This window comes from Mustela nivalis (genome assembly GCF_964662115.1).
Source record: "Mustela nivalis genome assembly, chromosome: 16".
In the NCBI taxonomy this organism is placed as follows: Eukaryota; Metazoa; Chordata; class Mammalia; order Carnivora; family Mustelidae; genus Mustela; species Mustela nivalis.
In genome coordinates this window covers 63,784,933-63,801,296 of record NC_139035.1, presented here as the reverse complement: position 1 = coordinate 63,801,296, position 16,364 = coordinate 63,784,933, and the positions used below count along the sequence as shown (strand labels likewise).

The 16,364-nt window shown below is 47.3% G+C and overlaps 1 protein-coding gene and 1 long non-coding RNA gene across 7 annotated transcripts in view; one reads left to right on the top strand and one right to left on the bottom strand.

The window, feature by feature from the left end:
* Positions 1-8,520, bottom strand: part of F11R (F11 receptor) — a 22,857-nt gene extending 14,337 nt beyond the window's left edge. Inside the window, exon 1 of one of the 5 annotated variants that reach the window (XM_082704314.1) lies at positions 7,719-8,520. In XM_082704314.1, the coding sequence (XP_082560440.1) occupies positions 7,719-7,779 (61 nt within the window). In that variant the 5' untranslated portion in view covers positions 7,780-8,520. The remainder of the gene's footprint in view (positions 1-7,718) is intronic. The other 4 variants (XM_082704316.1, XM_082704317.1, XM_082704315.1 and 1 more) reach the window with 4 other exon arrangements.
* LOC309850412 lies at positions 8,009-16,364 on the top strand. 2 transcript variants are annotated; one of them, XR_014304224.1, is made up of 3 exons: positions 8,009-8,090; positions 9,425-9,496; positions 16,239-16,364. It is a non-coding gene; the product is annotated as an uncharacterized lncRNA (long non-coding RNA). The 2 variants fall into 2 exon arrangements; XR_014304225.1 differs by lacking the exon at positions 9,425-9,496 and having other exon boundaries at positions 8,026-8,090.

Below are 16,364 nucleotides of genomic sequence, written 5' to 3'. Positions count from 1 at the left end.
CACTCCTTTGAAAAGATACACGCACCTCTATGTTGGCTGCAGTATTATTTACAATAGCCAAGATATGGAAACCACCTAGGTGTCCATTCATGAATGAATGGATAAAGAATATGTGGTCCATGTATACAATGTTTTATTACTCAGCCACAAAAAAGAATAAAACCTTGCCATTTGGGTTAACATGGATAGACTCTGAGGCCATTATGCTAAAGGAAATACGTCAGACAGAGGACAAATACCATAGGATCTCATGTATATGTGGGATCTACATTTATCTATTTATTTATTTTATTATTACTATTTTTTTTTTTTAGATTTTTTATTTATTTGACAGAGAGAGACACAGCAAGAGAAGGAACACAAGCAGGGGAAGTGGGAGAGGGAGAAGCAGGCTCTCCGCCAAGCAGGGAGCCCAATGAAGGGCTCAATCCCAGGACCCCAGGATCATGACCTGAGCTGAAGGCAGACACCCAATGTCTGAGCCACCCAGGTACCCCTACATTTATTTTTTTTTTTAAATGATTGTATTTATTTATTTATTTGACAGAGAGATCCTGGAGTCTAGGCAAGTCTGATAAATCTCCAGGAGAGAAAAAGGGCAGGAGGAAAGGCCAGCACAGGTGACCTGGCGAGGACTGGAGCTGCCAACAGTAGGTAGGCAGCGGCACAAGGGGGTGGAAGTGGAAGCGCAAGCGAAAGGGAGCCGAGGTGGTGATGTAGCCATTAATACTTCAATCAATCCCTGTATGCTTTCATACAATTCAGAAGAGAGCTGCTGGTGTAGAAATCTGTAAGACGGAGTGTATAGTTCTTGAAAATCGCTATGTATCTGAATAATAAAACTGTGACAAATTGTATTTTCCAAAATAGACATATGGATCTTCATGTTTATTTCATCCCACATGCTTTTCTTACACTGTGACTTGAGTCTCGGTTCCCTCCTCTTGAATCCTGGCAAGGTCTTGGGACTGCCTCGACCAATGGAGGTTCATGGCAGAAATGGCACAGTGAGCCCTCCCATTAAGGTTGGTGCCCTATGCATTTTTTTTTAAGATTTTATTTATTTATTTAAGAGAGAGAGAGCGAGCATGAATGGTGGGGAGGAACAAGGAAAGGGAGAAGCAGACTCCCTGAAAGGGGAGCCCAATGTAGGGCTCAATCCCAGGACCTCGAGATCAAGCCCAAGCTAAAGGCAGACACTCAACCAAGCCACCCAGGGGTCCGCACTGTCTCCTTAGATTCTTTTTTTTTTTTTTTTAAGTTTTATTTATTTGTTTGTCAGAGATTGAGAGAGAGAGAGAGAGGAGCAAGAGCAAGCACAGGCAGCCAGAGTGGCAGCAGAGGCAGAGGGAGAAGCAGGCTTCCTGCGGAGCAAGGAGCCGGATGTGGGACTCGATCCCAGGTTGCTGGGATCATGACCTGAGCGAAGGCAGCCGCCTGAGCCACCCAGGTGTCCCTGTCTCTTTAGATTCTAATCACAAAAACGCTGTGAGACAAGTACTACTGTTATCATCTCATTTCAGATGAGAACACTGAGCTTAGAACAGCTGTCCAAAATCACACAGCTACAAACAGCAAAGTAAGACGGGCATCCTTTTTCAATGTGGGGCTCAAACTCATCACCTGGGGATTAAGAGTCTTACAACTCTACCAACTGAGCCAGCCAGGTGCCCCATGGTGGAAAGGGAATCTTAACCCAAGTCTGTCTAATTCTGAGGCTCCAAAACTATGACGCTACAGATCATCTCCATCAAACCAAGGAAAGCCCACCCAACCTCCAAGACCCTGTTCAAATGCCCCTTGATCCATGATGACTTTCCCCAGTCAACATTAATCTCTCCCCAAATTCCAGAAATGTAGTCTAAGAAAATAAGCTTAAAGATATGTGTACAGGGTGGCACCTGGGTGGCTTAGTGGGCTAAAGCCTCTGCCTTCAGCTCAGGTCATGATCCCAGGGTTCTGGGATCGAGCCCTGCTCAGCAGGGAACCCGCTTCCCTCTCTCTCTCTGCCTGCCTCTCTGCCTACTTGTGATCTCCGTCTGTCAGATAAATAAATAAATAAAAATCTTAAAAAAAAATAAAAGCAGCAGCTGTTTAAAAAAAAGATGTATGTCCAGGGACAATTTCACATTATTATTCATTATTCAGTATTCGTATTATTTAGCGCAGCGGAAGGAAAAAACCTGAAAGTCCAACAAAAGGTGAACAGTTCGTTCTGACATAGCCATGCAGTAGAATACTACAGAATGGAATTTGTTTAAAGCTCACTTTGCTTAAAAATACATGTACATATTATTTAAGGTATATATACATATATACTATATAATTCATAGAGAAGACTACAATTAAAACCAGTACTGTTTATCTCTTGATAATAGGATCACATGTAATTTTTAGTTTCTCTATATTCCCGTTTTCCCATTTTTCTGCACTGAACACATATTATTTCTTAATAAAAATGTATCTCTTTACTCGTATGCCCCCAAAACACTCTGTACTTTGATGACTGTGCCTGGCACATTCTGCTGTTTTTGGCTTAGTCAGTGCATGTCGTAGTTCCTTGGGAAGAGAATCCAAGCTCTCTGTGCTTCTCCGGCTCCGAGCACTGTGCTTTGCCCCGAGAAGCATTCCGTGACCCCACTGAAGCTCGCCGCGATGAGAAGGTGGTCACAGAGGGCAAAGGTGTCCACACTTAACAGAACCCACCACCAACCACCCCTGTACAGGCAATCAAACCCACCACAGGGAAGCTCCTCCCTTCTGCTGCTTTATCAAGAAACCTTATTTCCTTTATACATCCTGTTAATTATTAGAATGTTCCTTAAGCTGCTTTTGTGCCATGAGTTTGTTTGAATTCTGTGGGGTTTTGTTGTTCGTTTTTTTTAAAGGGAAGGAAAAGGAGGGAAACCAGCCAGCCGGCCTCTCTGGTTTTCTCTACGAATTCACCCAAACTTCCCCTCTACGCATCCGAGCTCCACAGGACCCTCCCGCCGTAAGGAAGTTGGAGCGGCGGAATGAGGAGGAAGAGCCAGGGCATCTGGCTCTGAAAGGATACTCCGTTTACCTAACGTGGGTTCCCAGGACCCACAGCTTCCCTCAGGACTCCTGGAGATGTTATTCACTGCTCTATTCCTACTCCCTAGCACAGTGCTCAAAACCCTGCAGCCACCCATGTTTCCTAGACTAACAAATGCATTTGGCAAAGCAGTCCTATCAGAACCTGGACCCAGTCGGGGCGCCTGGGTGGCTCAGTGGGTTAAAGCCTCTGCCTTCAGCTCAGGTCACGATCCCGGGGTCCTGGGATGGAGCCCCACATCATGCTCTCTGCTCAGCAGGGAGCCTGCTCCGCGCCCCACCCCCCGCCCTGCCTCTATGCCTACTTGTGATCTCTGTCAAATAAATAAATAAAATCCTAAAAAAAAAAAACAGAACCTGGACCTAGGGCTTCTGCCCCCGGTTTCCCCTTTCCTCCCCACCAGTCACTCTGTAAAGAAGAAACTTGCTCCTGAAGGTTAGGGTAGAACAGATAAGGAATGCGTGGGCAAGAGGAAGGCTCTGCGAGCCCAGCAACAGGTGGGCTGAGCCTAAACCGCCCTTCTTGGCTGCACCTGGAGTGAAGTCAGAGGTGGAACGGCCCTCAGGACAGCAGAAGATGGATCAGCAGTGTGGGACAGGAAAGCTTTCACTTCCTGGCTCCCTCCTGCCCTCTCTCTGCAGAATTCCCCTTTCTAGTTCTACCTGCTCCGCTCCTCCCCTTCCCCACCCATCTCCCCAGTACTAGGGAAGGTTGTGCCCCACCCGCACAGGGCTCTCTCCAGGGGCCTGGCGTCAAGCTTCCTTGTCAGCCAGCTGCTTCCTCCTGCCCTAACCCCAACGTTGCGAAACTAATGCCACAGCCGGACTTTAGACAGAAACCCTGCTTATCAGGGAGTCCCAGACAGATGAATTCTGGGTTTTCAATGCCTGGACAAGCCCAGTGTGCATCCACTCACGTGGCTTCCCACCATCCCCCCCCCCCCACAGTGCTGTACCCTCTTTCACAATTACATCTGACAAGTGGTCATCCAGATCTTTCCTGAACCACTGAAAGGGAAACAAATGAGTTTAGAGGCCCCCACAGTCTCTCAATACTAACAGATGTGAAAACTATGCTCCATTATTTCCTACTCAATCGTGCAAAATGGGTGTAGCTTTTCAATCTACAATCTTGAATCATAACAAAGGTGTCAGCCCTTTTGGTGTCCACAGAACAGGTGGCCCTTGACTGGGTGACTTGCAGGGGCACGGTGGGCAGCGGTGGGATCTTTTTTTTTTTTTAAAGATTTTATTTATTTATTTGACAGAGAGAAATCACAAGTAGACAGAGAGGCAGGCAGAGAGAGAGAGAGAGAAGCAGGCTCCCCGCTGAGCAGAGAGCCCGATGCGGGACTCGATCCCAGGACCCTGAGATCATGACCTGAGCCGAAGGCAGCGGCTTAACCCACTGAGCCACCCAGGCGCCCATGGGATCTTAAAGACCAAGACCACAACGCCCCTAATGCCAACCGGGAGAGACCTCCAGGACATCCCAAGTGAAATAAACAAGGTGCCTGAGGTAACACAATGTCTGTAGTGTGTATCAATGTATCAACCTGTTCTAAGTAAATAAAACTTTTTTATTCTTTTATTTACAGGTGTTCTACCCCAAACCAAAACTGGCCTGGAGACCCCAGACATGCCCAGGTGACAAAGACACTAGCGAGAAACACCGAGAAGTAAAAGCATCCTGGAGCCGAGAGGTACAGACAGAGGGAGGCACTGGAATCCCAGCACCGCGCATTTGCACATTTCCCAGTTCCTAGTTCCGGCTGAGCTCCGTCAGCCACTAGGTTTCAGGTTTCGAGGGACCGTCTCTGAGGAGTAAATTCGGCTGGCTAGCAGAGGGAGGGAAGAGAAGTGACTCACCAGTTGTAGTTGGAGGCAAAGCTGAACAGCAAAGGTGAAAGGGCCTGAGTCAGAAGCATCAGCGGAGGAGACCAGCACACAGACTGACTCAGACACGGGGCAGCCGCTCCTGCCTTCTGGAATGTCAGGTGGGGTCCCCCACTCAAGTGGGATTGGGGGAGAGAACAAGGGGTCCAACCCAGGTTCTCCTTCTTCCCGTTGGTTACATGAGAAGTCATGCTATTCACACATGACCCTGTGCCGGGGAGATGGCTGGAAACTTTTCCAAGTGCAGGCTCCCCAGGGAGTGGGAGACGGTGCTTCTGGTCACTGGCTGTGCTTTCCCAGACCCCATTCCCTCAGTATGCGGGCTCCAATTCCTGGAGCAGCTCAGGCTTTCCCCTCCACAAGGCTTCCCAGGCTGGGGTTGGGCCTTTGCTTGACGTGATCATATCCTGTCTTTTCTTCCTCCCTGATGGCAGGGCCCACGATGAGCAATAGCCATAGTGGGAGAAGAAGGAACACAAGGGCACCCACATATGCTCCAGACATCCCAGGTCCAGAGGACAGACCAGACACCCAGGAAAGAGCCCTTACCTTTTTAACCTTTGCCATTTGGGATCTAGCAGGGGGATACCTTGCTTCCCTTGACCAACTCTCCTGGGGCAGTATTATTTCCTCCTCACAAAATCCAAAGGGGTTAACAGCTGCCCAATAATAGTTATCCCTTCCTGTACAGGTAATGTAGCTATTATCCTGGTCGACCCAAAGGGCAAGTATCATTACTCCTGCTCCACAGATAGAAAGACTGGGCACTAGCCTAAGATCACAAATAAGGCAGAGAGCCAAACTAGAACCCCGTGAGGTCACCTGATTCCTATTTCCATCCTCACTGTACTAATCAAATCACTCCCCCTGGGGTCCAGCCACATTGAAATGTGACATGGTCACTTCCCAGGACCCACAGTCCTGTCAAGCTAATGCAACAGGCCTCAGGCTCCATTTGAATCCCTGAACAGACTAGAGGACACTCCCAAGGTCAGGATGGGGGCTATCCCAACTCTTTCTGTGCCAGTATGTGCTTGTTGGGGTAAGTCACAATGCCGAAAATGAGAGAAAAAAGAAAGAGAAAAAGGAAGAAAGATGCTGGCTTTGGAAAGCTTGTAAGCCCAACACACACGGTCAGACAATGCCAGTGATGGGAAACTTCAGGCCGGGGGGGGGGGGGGGGGGGGGGCAAGGAGGCGGGGGATGGGAGGTTGAGTATCACCAGGAGGACCACCCAGAACCAAAGAAGAACCATGGGTGTCCTGAGCAGTTTGAAGATACAGGCAGAAGTAAGAAAGGCGAAGAACAGGAAAAGAGCAGCAACTCAATCAAAGAGGAAAGTGGAGGCTGAGAATGAAAGGGACAAGGGAGAGAAGGCAGGAGAGCGGACCCGGGGCGTTATCCCAAAAGCTGATGTTTGAGATCATGGTTCCTGTGCCACAGGGTGCTTGAGATGCTGGATCCAGCAGTGGAAAAAGGAGAAGGGGCTCGGGAAAAATTGGTTCCATTCCCAGGTCCTTTCGTCAATCTGGAAAAGTCATTTCCCCTCTTCGGACCTATTTCCGTATCTGCACAATAGGGAGAGGATCAGACTTGCTTCTGGTCCAGTTTACCCCAAGAGCTTCTGTTTTTGTGAAAAGAGACAAAGGAGCTGTCTAAGAGCAGGGAATCCATTTCCACCCTTCAAACCTGAACAAAATGAACTGCCCTATTACCACCCATGCTGATTGTGACTGTTCATTTCTTTTACCTTTCCTAAAGCACGGACCTCGAGGGAAAAACAAAGATTCCTACAGATCACATACACAAGTATCCACGGAGGCACGGGCACTCAAGAATCTGACGGATCGCGCTGGGGACCCAGGCTGCCTCACGAGGTGACCCTAACCACACACTGGGTCCCGCCCAAACCTATCTATAGACAGCCGCGTGCCCCCGCAAGTGAGCCTCATTGTTCCACAGGAAAGGGAGTTTACAAAGGAAACAAAAACTCCCAGGAGCGGCTGGGGGAGGGCAGAGCCCTGGCTCTGAGAAGGACCCAGCCAACCCACAGGCAGGTCCTCCCCCTGGGAATAGTCACTCCGTCAACAACACTTAGGAAGGACTCTCGAGGTAGCTCCCCCAGGAAGGAACTTGAAGTCCCTGCTCCGAGAAAGGCGCTATTTCAAATTTATTTCCTCTTCGGAATTTGCACCCAGACACTTTTCCCAGAGCAACCACCACCACCCCAAAGATCCAGGGGAGCTAAAGAGAGCCCCTCGGCAACAGCCAGGCAAAGAGATGCCCACCGCACCTGACCTCCATTAGACCTTCCCTGAGGACAGTCAGCGGTGCCAGGCTCAGGCTTCTCTGGGGTTGTGAGCTGTTGGTCGGGCGCCTGCTGGGGGGCAGGATGGCCCTTCCCAGGCGCGTGTGGAGGGGCACGCCTGGGTAGATGTGCGCAGGGCTCCCCCAAGGAGTGAGGCTGGGGGAGGTGGGGCTACCCCCTCCGTAGTTTCTGGCTTCGTGCGGAGGCCGTGGCCCCCTCCCGGGGGGTCTAAGGGGACGGGTGTGGGGGAGGGGAGCCAGCCAGCGCCAGAGTGAGGGGGAGGGGAGGCAGGGGAGGGGAGGGAAGGAAAGGGGGACCAGGAGGGTGAGGCTGGCAGGTTTCTCAACTCCTCCCCTCCCGCGGGCGAGAGGCGTGGGGAGCGCCTCCCTCCAACCTCTGCCCCGACCCACCGATTCCTCCCGAAACTCCGGGAACTTACACAGGATGACCGATGTGAAGAGAAGCAGCTGCTTCCTCCCGGCTCTCGCCTCTGTCCCCATCACGATCAGGGTCCCGACACGACGCGGCCGCAGGAGCCCCGCGCAGAGACACAGCTTCAGCCCCCGCCGCTCCGGGACTAAACTGCGGCCGCCAGGTTGGGCCCCGCCCGGCCCCGCCCCCCGCGACGACTGGCCGGCGCCCCGGCCCCGCGCGCTCCGATTGGTGCAGGGAGCCGCCACTCCGTTGAGTGACTCACCGCCGCCAGGTGCGACCTCTCGCACTCGGAGCGCCGGGCGCCCTGCCAAGCCCCAGCCGCCTCTGATTGGCCCAGGGGACTGTCGCGTCAGAGGCCGGGGCTCACCTTCCGCAGGTGAGGACACCCTGATTGGGCGGCGATCCCGAAGTAGGGACTTTCCGACTGGCTGGGTCCTGAGGCAGAGCGGGGGGCGGAGGGGCTACCTCGAAGGAGGAGGGAGGGGAAGCCGTGGACCCGCCTCGCGGTGTTTTCCTGGGTTTGTGTTTGGGTGTAAACTGCCGGCGGCAGTACGGATCCGTTGGCCGGTGAAAAACACACATTCATAGGCAGGGGTGGGGGGAGAGGGGGCGCCTGGGTGGCTCAGTCGTTAAGCGTCTGCCTTCGGCTGGGGTCCTGATCCCGGGTCCTGGGATCCAGCCCCGCGTGGGGCTCCCTGCTCAGCGGGAAGCCTGCTTCTCCCTCTCCCACTCCCCCCTGCTTGAGTTCCCTCTCTCGCTGTGTCTCTCTCTGTCCAATAAATAAGTAAAATCTAAGTCAACCAGAGAAAGACAATTACTATATGATCTCTCTGATAGGAGGAATTGGGTGGGGGGTGAGGGGGTAGGGATAGGGTGATGGACCCTGGGACCGGTATGTGCTATGCTGAGTGCTGTGAAATGTGTAAGCCTGATGATTCACAGACATGTACCCCTGGGGCAAATAATACATTATATGTTAATTAAAATATTTTTTTAATTTAAAAATAAATAAACAAGTAAAATCTTTTAAAAGGGGGGGGGGGTGGGGGTGGGGAGAGGACTGGGACGTAAGTGGAATGATACCTTGACAGAATTCTCCAACCCCGGACCCCATTCACAGCATTAAGCTTGGAGCGGACTACATAGAAGAAGGGAAGGAGAAGGGGAAGGGAGACTTCAGCCCCAAAGTGGGTAGAGCAGGATTATATTCTCTCAAGAACTTTCAACACCCAATATATACACCAGACACACCCAGGTAATACAAATGGACCTACAGACAGATGTTCTGTAAACCTCGCTGTGAGTGACGGCAGTTGTCCCTTACACATGTTTGATCCATCAGCAGAGCCCTGCATTTTAAAATTGTTGTTCTCTCTGTGACTAAGAGTTGGGTGCTACGCCCCCTCTTGCCAGAAGCTTCCTCTTATATTGTGTCTCTTTTCATTGAAACTCATGCTCAACATCTTTACTATTTCTAGCTTTTATTTTACAATGGTTTAATTTTTTAAAATATTTTATTTCTTTATTTGACAGAGAGAGATCGCAAGCAGGCAGAGAACCAGGCAGAGAGGGGGAGGCAGGCTTCCCGCTGAGCAGAGAGCCCAATGCAAGGCTCAATCCCAGGACCCTGGGCCCATGACCTGAGCCAAAGGCAGAGGCTTTAACCCACTGAGCCAGCCAGGTGCCCCTACAATGATTTAATTTTAACAGATCTTGCATGTTGGACAAATTCCTGAACATTATTGCATTGCAAGTAAGAAGCCCACACCTTTATGCAAAATGGTAATATTTTTCAACCTTTTGCTTCTCCCACTTTTTCTATCAATCCTTGGTCCGCTCTAGTTCCACTCAGTTTAAAACAATGGTTATCAGGGCACCTGGGGGGCTCAGTCATTAAGCTCTGCCTTTGGCTCAGGTCATGATCCTGGGGTCCTGGGATAGAGCCCCGCATTGGGCTCCCGCTTCATGGGAAGTTGCTTCCCCCTCTCTCACTTCCCCTGCTTGTATTCTCTCTTTCTCTGTGTCTCTATCAAATAAATAAAATTTTTAAAAAAATAAAATAATGGTTATCAAGCGCCTGGTGGGTGCTATAGGGAAGGAAATACAGATAAATATAAATCACAGTCTTTGACTTCAAATGGCTTACTCTCTACTTTCAAGACTTAATACAGGAAACAAGACAATATGTTACCAAAAGGAACCTCATGTTACTAAATCGAAACAAATCCTTGGGTGCCTGCCATGTGCAAAGTTCTGTTCTTTACCCTCAAAGGAATGTAGCCTTGAGATACAAGGGGAGGGAAGAGCGGGGGAGGGAACCAATCACTGGGGGCTGTGCGTGTCAGAGAAAACTTCAAGATGGGGAACTTGAGCAGGAGGTTAGAGGAGCTCCAGTACCGATCTGGAGTCTCTAGCAGGAAGGGTCATCTTAGAGGTTGAGTCATCTTCTTGCCCTAGATAGGAAGATCCATACAACCACAGAGAGTTTATACAGCCTCTGCTTAAACTCTTCTGAAAATTGTTAAGGCGGACCATTCTGCTTTTTGTACAACTCCTTTTTTTTTTTTTTTAAGATTTTATTTATTTATTTGACAGACAGAGATCACAAGCAGGCAGAGAGGCAGGCAGAGAGAGAGAGGAGGAAGCAGGCTCCCCGCTGAGCAGAGAGCCAGAATCGGAACTCAATCCTAGGACCCTGAGATCACGTCCTGAGCCTAAGGCAGAGGCTCAACCCACTGAGCCACCCAGGCGCCCCAGTACAACTCTTAACTGTTAAAATATCCTTTCTGGAGTCTGCTTCCTAGTAACTTCCAGCCTCTGCTCTCTGGAGTTAGACAAAATCATCTCATTATTCTTTGCCAATGACAGCCCTTCCTTCAAATATTTTAAGATTCTTTTATGAGCCTTCTAAGTCCTTCTCCAAGCTAAACATCTTTAAATCCTTCGCAGAGTTTTCATTTGGTATGGTTTCAGAAGTCTCCCCCTCACTCCCACTATCCCCCTACCCCTATCACGCCCCCCCCCCCCATGGGTCTGTAGATAATCTCTTGTTTTTTACTGTACCAAGATCTGAGCCAGGCACTGGAGAAACCGCCTCTCCCTGAGAGGGACAGATCTCAATTCAAATCCAGTCCCCGGCTTCTAGCTGGTCTTCCGCCAGCTCACATCGCTGAAAATTTCTGCATCCCGAAAGTAGCTATGATAGTAATACCTTCCAGCAAAACAAGGATTAAATAATATAACATATATAATATGCTCAGTGCAGCACATGGTCCATTTTAAGCCCTGCCATGATGGCTGTTTCCATCACTTGTACTTACAGCACGAGAATGCGGTCACAATTATAATAACCCTCACACCACTGAGTTAGCAACAGTCAACTTGTGGCAAACTAAAAGCCATGAGTGAAAATAATTATTTTCTCTTGGACTACTACTAAATCAGGTCTTCCATACCCTATACTTGGGCAGTTGTTTCTTTTTCTTTTTTTTTAAGATTTTACGTATTTTTTGACAGAGAGAGATTGCGAGAGAGGGAACACAAGCAGGGGAAGTGGGAGAGGGAGAACAAGTGCTGCTGTTCCTTAGCTAAAGTACATTTGCTTTTAACCTTATTCAATTTCTTTTTTTTTTTTTTTTTGCTTTGAAAATGAAATATTAAGAAAAGTAGACATAAAAGTACTGTCAGTGGGGGGCGCCTGGGTGGCTCAGTGGGTTAAGCCACTGCCTTTGGCTCAGGTCATGATCTCAGGGTCCTGGGATCGAGCCCCACATGGGGCTCTTTGCTCAGCAGGAAGCCTGCTTCTCTCTCTCTCTCTGCCTGCCTCTCTGCCTACCTGTGACCTTTCTCTGTCAAATAAATAAATAAAATCTTTGAAAAAAAAGTACTGTCAATGATTAAAATTAAATGAAAAAAGTAAATACAAATAGTATGTATCCTTGTTATTTCTATACAAATACTTGTGTGTAAGTATAAAGCATGAAGGTAATTTTGGAGCGTGCAAATGATTAGATATTCTCCAGGTTCCTTTTCCCATAAAGTTGCTTATGTAAATAATAAGTTCATAAATCTCATTGTCATTGACATTTGTTTCTTTTTTTTTTTTTTTTTTTAATTTGACAGAGATCACAAGTAGGCAAAGATATAGACAGAGAGAGAGGAGGAAGCAGGCTCCCCGCTGAGCAGAGAGCCCAATGCGGGGCTCGATCCCAGGACCCCGGGATCATGACCCGAGCCAAGGCAGAGGCTCTACCCCAGTGAGCCACCCAGGTGCCCCAGACATTTGTTTCTTGTAGTGGTTTTTTTTTTTTTTTCCATTCCTTTTGGGAGGGAGCAATCCAAATGAGACACAAGTCATATAGTCTTTTTTTTTTAAGCTTTTATTTATTTATTTGAGAGAGAGCACCAGCTGGAGGAAGGGCAGAGGGAGAGAGAGAAGTAGACACCCCACTGAGCTGGGAGCCTGAAATGGGGCTCAATCCCAGGATCCTAGGATCATGACATGAACTGAGCACAGATACTTAACCGAGTGAGGCACCCAGTGCCCCCATAGACTTTTTTAAAAGGAAAAGATTTTGTAATTTTCAGACTGGTGAGTTTGCCTGCAAAATAGGAAATTCTGGAAGAGATTATTAAATATAAATCTCAATTCTGTGACCCAATACATTAGTAGTGGCACCTGAACTTCTGTTATATGCAAGCTTCGTAAACATGCTTGCTATGGCATACTCCAATAGGTTAATAAAAATACTGAACAAGGTCCTAGTTGAAAACAGAATCCAGAAGTGACCTCCTTCCAGGCTGGCACAGTACACTAACAGCATTCCAGGTCCTAATACTCCCAGACGCTCCTGTGGAGAGATGCCACGTTTCTGTCATATATATGTCTTGGGGACACCTTGAGTTTTACAAGCAATCCTGTTAAGTCATTTTGCTTTCGTCTCTAGGAAAACCAAATCCAAATCCTCGATTCAAGTCCAAAAATTGATGTGCATTCCTGACTCCATCTGACTTTATCCTGACTTCATCCGGCTCTCCTGACTGTGCTCTTCCATTTTCCCTTTGCCTTGACATATTTTTTAAAAACCCTTTATCTTTTTTTTGAAATGCAAAGTTTTGTGCACGTACAAACACGGGTAGTGACATCCTTCCCTTCAGGAATAAGGACTGACTGCCCCAGTTGTTGGCTTCTTGGGGAGTTGTCTTCACTAAAGAGAGGCATCTAGTCCAAAGGCACAGCCCTTCCCGGGGTCACCGATATCTAATGACTAATGCCCGTGTGTCATTCACGGGTCATCTTGGAAGTTTCAATGAAGTAGTGGGGTAGGCAATAAAACCTGCACGGAGTAGGCGAAGGAGAGAATGTAAATTAAGGAAATAAAGACGGGGACTACAAACAGTTGAACCCAGACCTTGGTGGGAGGACAACAGAGAAAAGGAGCAGCCACCTGCAGGGCGGTGGCGGAAGTCAGAGGAAGCATTTCGTTTGCATGGAAACACTGTATGCAAATAGCAATGATCCAGCAGAAAGGAAAAAAAAAAAAACCATCCAGGCTGTGGGAGAAAGAGGAAACAGTTGCAGTACCAAGTTCTTGAGGAGAAAGGAGGTAAGATGCTCAAGTTGAGTATTAAAGAGGGAGGGGCGCCTGGGTGGCTCAGTGGGTTAAAGCCTCTGCCTTCATCTAAGGTCATGGTCCCGGGGTCATGGGATTGAGCCCCGCATGGGCTCCCAGGGAGCCTCCTTCCTCCTCTCTCTCTGCCTGCCTCTCTGCCTACTTGTGATTTCAGTCTGTAAAATAAATAAATAAAATCTTTTTAAAAAAAAGTATTAAGAGGGAGCAGAGCTAACCAGTCTTCGTAACAAAAGGGAAATGCTTGGTGCAGTTGGTTCTTTTGTTCATGGGAAGCTGATTGATTTCTGTACTCTGTGGAGTATAAGGCAAATCATTCGCAAAGAGTGCAGAAGAAAAAGGAAATTCGAGATATCTAAGGTGGGAGGGCAGGGAGCGCTCTGGGCCACCACACTCCCACAAGTATGGTGAGCGTTCCTAGAACCTGCCAGACTTTCGGTGACAACTGCTCTGCGGCGAGGACCAGCCCACAAAGTGACGCAGTAGGAGAAGGGCAGAAGATCCTCTGAAGGCTCGTAGGAAGTGACATGATGACAGGAAGCAGATGCAGATGGCCAGGGTGGGCAGACGAAGCTCATTTTCCAGTGAAAGGTATCAAAGTGCAAAGGAGATAGCATTGAGGTTTCAATGTGCTAAGCCCAGCTGCAGATCTAAGAACATGCTGGTGTTAGGAGACTCCATCATTTTGATTTGGGAGGAGATAAGAAGGAGAACCAGCCCTGAGGGAGCCATCCTCTGCCTTTGGCTGAGGTCGTGATCTCAGAGTCCTGGGATCAGCCCCAAGTAGGGCTCTCTGCTCAGTGGGGGGCCTTCTTCCCCCACAATCTCCCCCTGCCCCCGCCTGCCTCTCTGCCTCCTTGTGATCTCTGTCTGTCAAATAAATGAATAAAATCTTTATTTTTTTAAAAAAGGTTTTATTTATTTATTTGACAGACAGAGATCACAAGGAGGCAGAGAGGCAGAGAGGAAGGGAAGCAGGCTCCCTGCTTAGCAGAGAGCCCGATGTGGGGCTTGATCCCAGGATACTGGGATCACGACCTGAGCTGAAGGCAGAGGCTTTAACCTACTGAGCCACCCAGACGCCCCTGTAACAACGCATCTTGAAGATTCTTCCCGAGTACACGGAGAGCTTCCTCATTCTTTTCTCCAGTTACATAATACTCTGTTGTATGCTTACGATGTTTCTTTAGCCAGTTTTAACTTAGAGGCATCTGGATTACTTCCAGCCTTTTGCTAACGTGGGTAATGAAATGAGTAAACATGCACGGCTATCATCCCACGGAGGTGGAAGCTTGTTTGTAGGATAAATCTCCAGAAATGCGAACACTGGCTTGGTTAAAGGTATATGAAGATATTGACAAAAAGTGCTCCCTACAGTTTGTACCCATTTATAGTTACATAATCTATTAGTGTATCTATTCTGCCATAGTCTTGCAAGAGAGGGCTTTATCAAACATTTGCATTTTTGTTAATCTGATTAATGTGAATTAAAACTTCCATTTAGTTTTAATTTGTGTATCTCAAACTGAGTGTCCCCTAACTTAAGAGTTCTGTGTATTCTGTGAACTGTCACTTCACATGTTTTGCTCATTTTTTATTGGGGTAGTCTTTTTCTAATCCATTTGTAAGGGTTCTTTATACGTTCAGGAATTAGACCTTTGTATACACTCTGAGTTGATTTTTCCCCCAGTTGGCTGTTTGTCTTTTGACTCAATTTGTGTGATATTTGTCTATCTTTGCCAGGCAGGCAGAAGGCTTTCGGTTGCTTGCTTCGTACTTTATCTGCGTTTTCTTTTTTCTTGCTTGCTTGCTTTTTTCTTTTTTTCTAAAGATTTTATTCATTTATTTGATAGTGAGACAGCGAGAGAGGGAACACAAGCAAGGGGAGTGGGAGAGGGAGAAGTAGGCCTCTCGCGGAGCAGAGAGCCTGATATAGGGCTCAGTCCAAGAACCCTGGAGTCATGACCTGAGCGGAAGGCAGACGCTTAACGACAGCCACCCAGGTGCCCCTTGATCAGTCTTTTCTTTAATGGCTTCTAAATTTTGACTCAAAGTTAAAAATATCTTCCCCACTTTAAGATAATGGAAGAATTCTTTGTGTATTAATTTCTTTGAGATAAACTTGACATATAATGTTAGGTTCAGATGTATAACAATGATTCCATATTTGTATATAGTATGAAATGACCTCTAATCTAGTTAATATCTGTTACCATATGTAGTTATGAATTTTCTTTTTCTTGTGATGAGGATTTTTAAGATCTACTCCCTTTACAACTTTCAAATATGCAAAACAGTATGAAAGAATTCTGGATAGTTTCCATTTTTACTTTAAATTTTTAATTCAGGGGCACCTGGGTGGCTCAGTGGGTTAAGCCTCTGCCTTCTGCTCAGGTCATGATCCCAGGGTCCTGGGATCGAGCCCCACATTGGACTTCCTGCTCAGTGGAGAGCCTGCTTCCTCCTCTCTCTCTCTGCCTGCCTCTCTGTCTCCTTGTGCTCTATCTCTCTGTAAAATAAATAAATAAAAATCTTTTTTTTTTTTTAAAAAAGAAGAAAAAGAAAAAGAAAAATATTTTTAATCCATTTGAAATTTAGTTTGGTGTATGGTGTGGGTTATGGAACTCATCTCTCTATCCATGGCCATTGTTTTAATTACTAACAGTCGCTCCCCTTCACTGATGTTCTTTTTCTAGCTTTTCTAGCTATTCTTAATTTCACCTAAATGGATATATTTAAGAAGTTGAATCTTCTCATCCAAGAATCTTTAAAGTCTTTTCTTTTGTATAAGACCTTTTTAAAGTTTTTTTTTCATTGTGTTTTAACATTTCCTTTTTATAGGACTTGAACTTTTTTTTTAAGATTTTTTTTTTTTTTTTTTTTTTTTTTTTTAGGAAATCTCTACACGCAACATGGGGCTCGAGCTCACAGTCCCAAGATGAAGAATTGCACGCTCCACCAACTAAGCCAGCCAGGCGCCCCATGGTCTTGAACCTTTTTTAAAAGATTTTATTTATTAA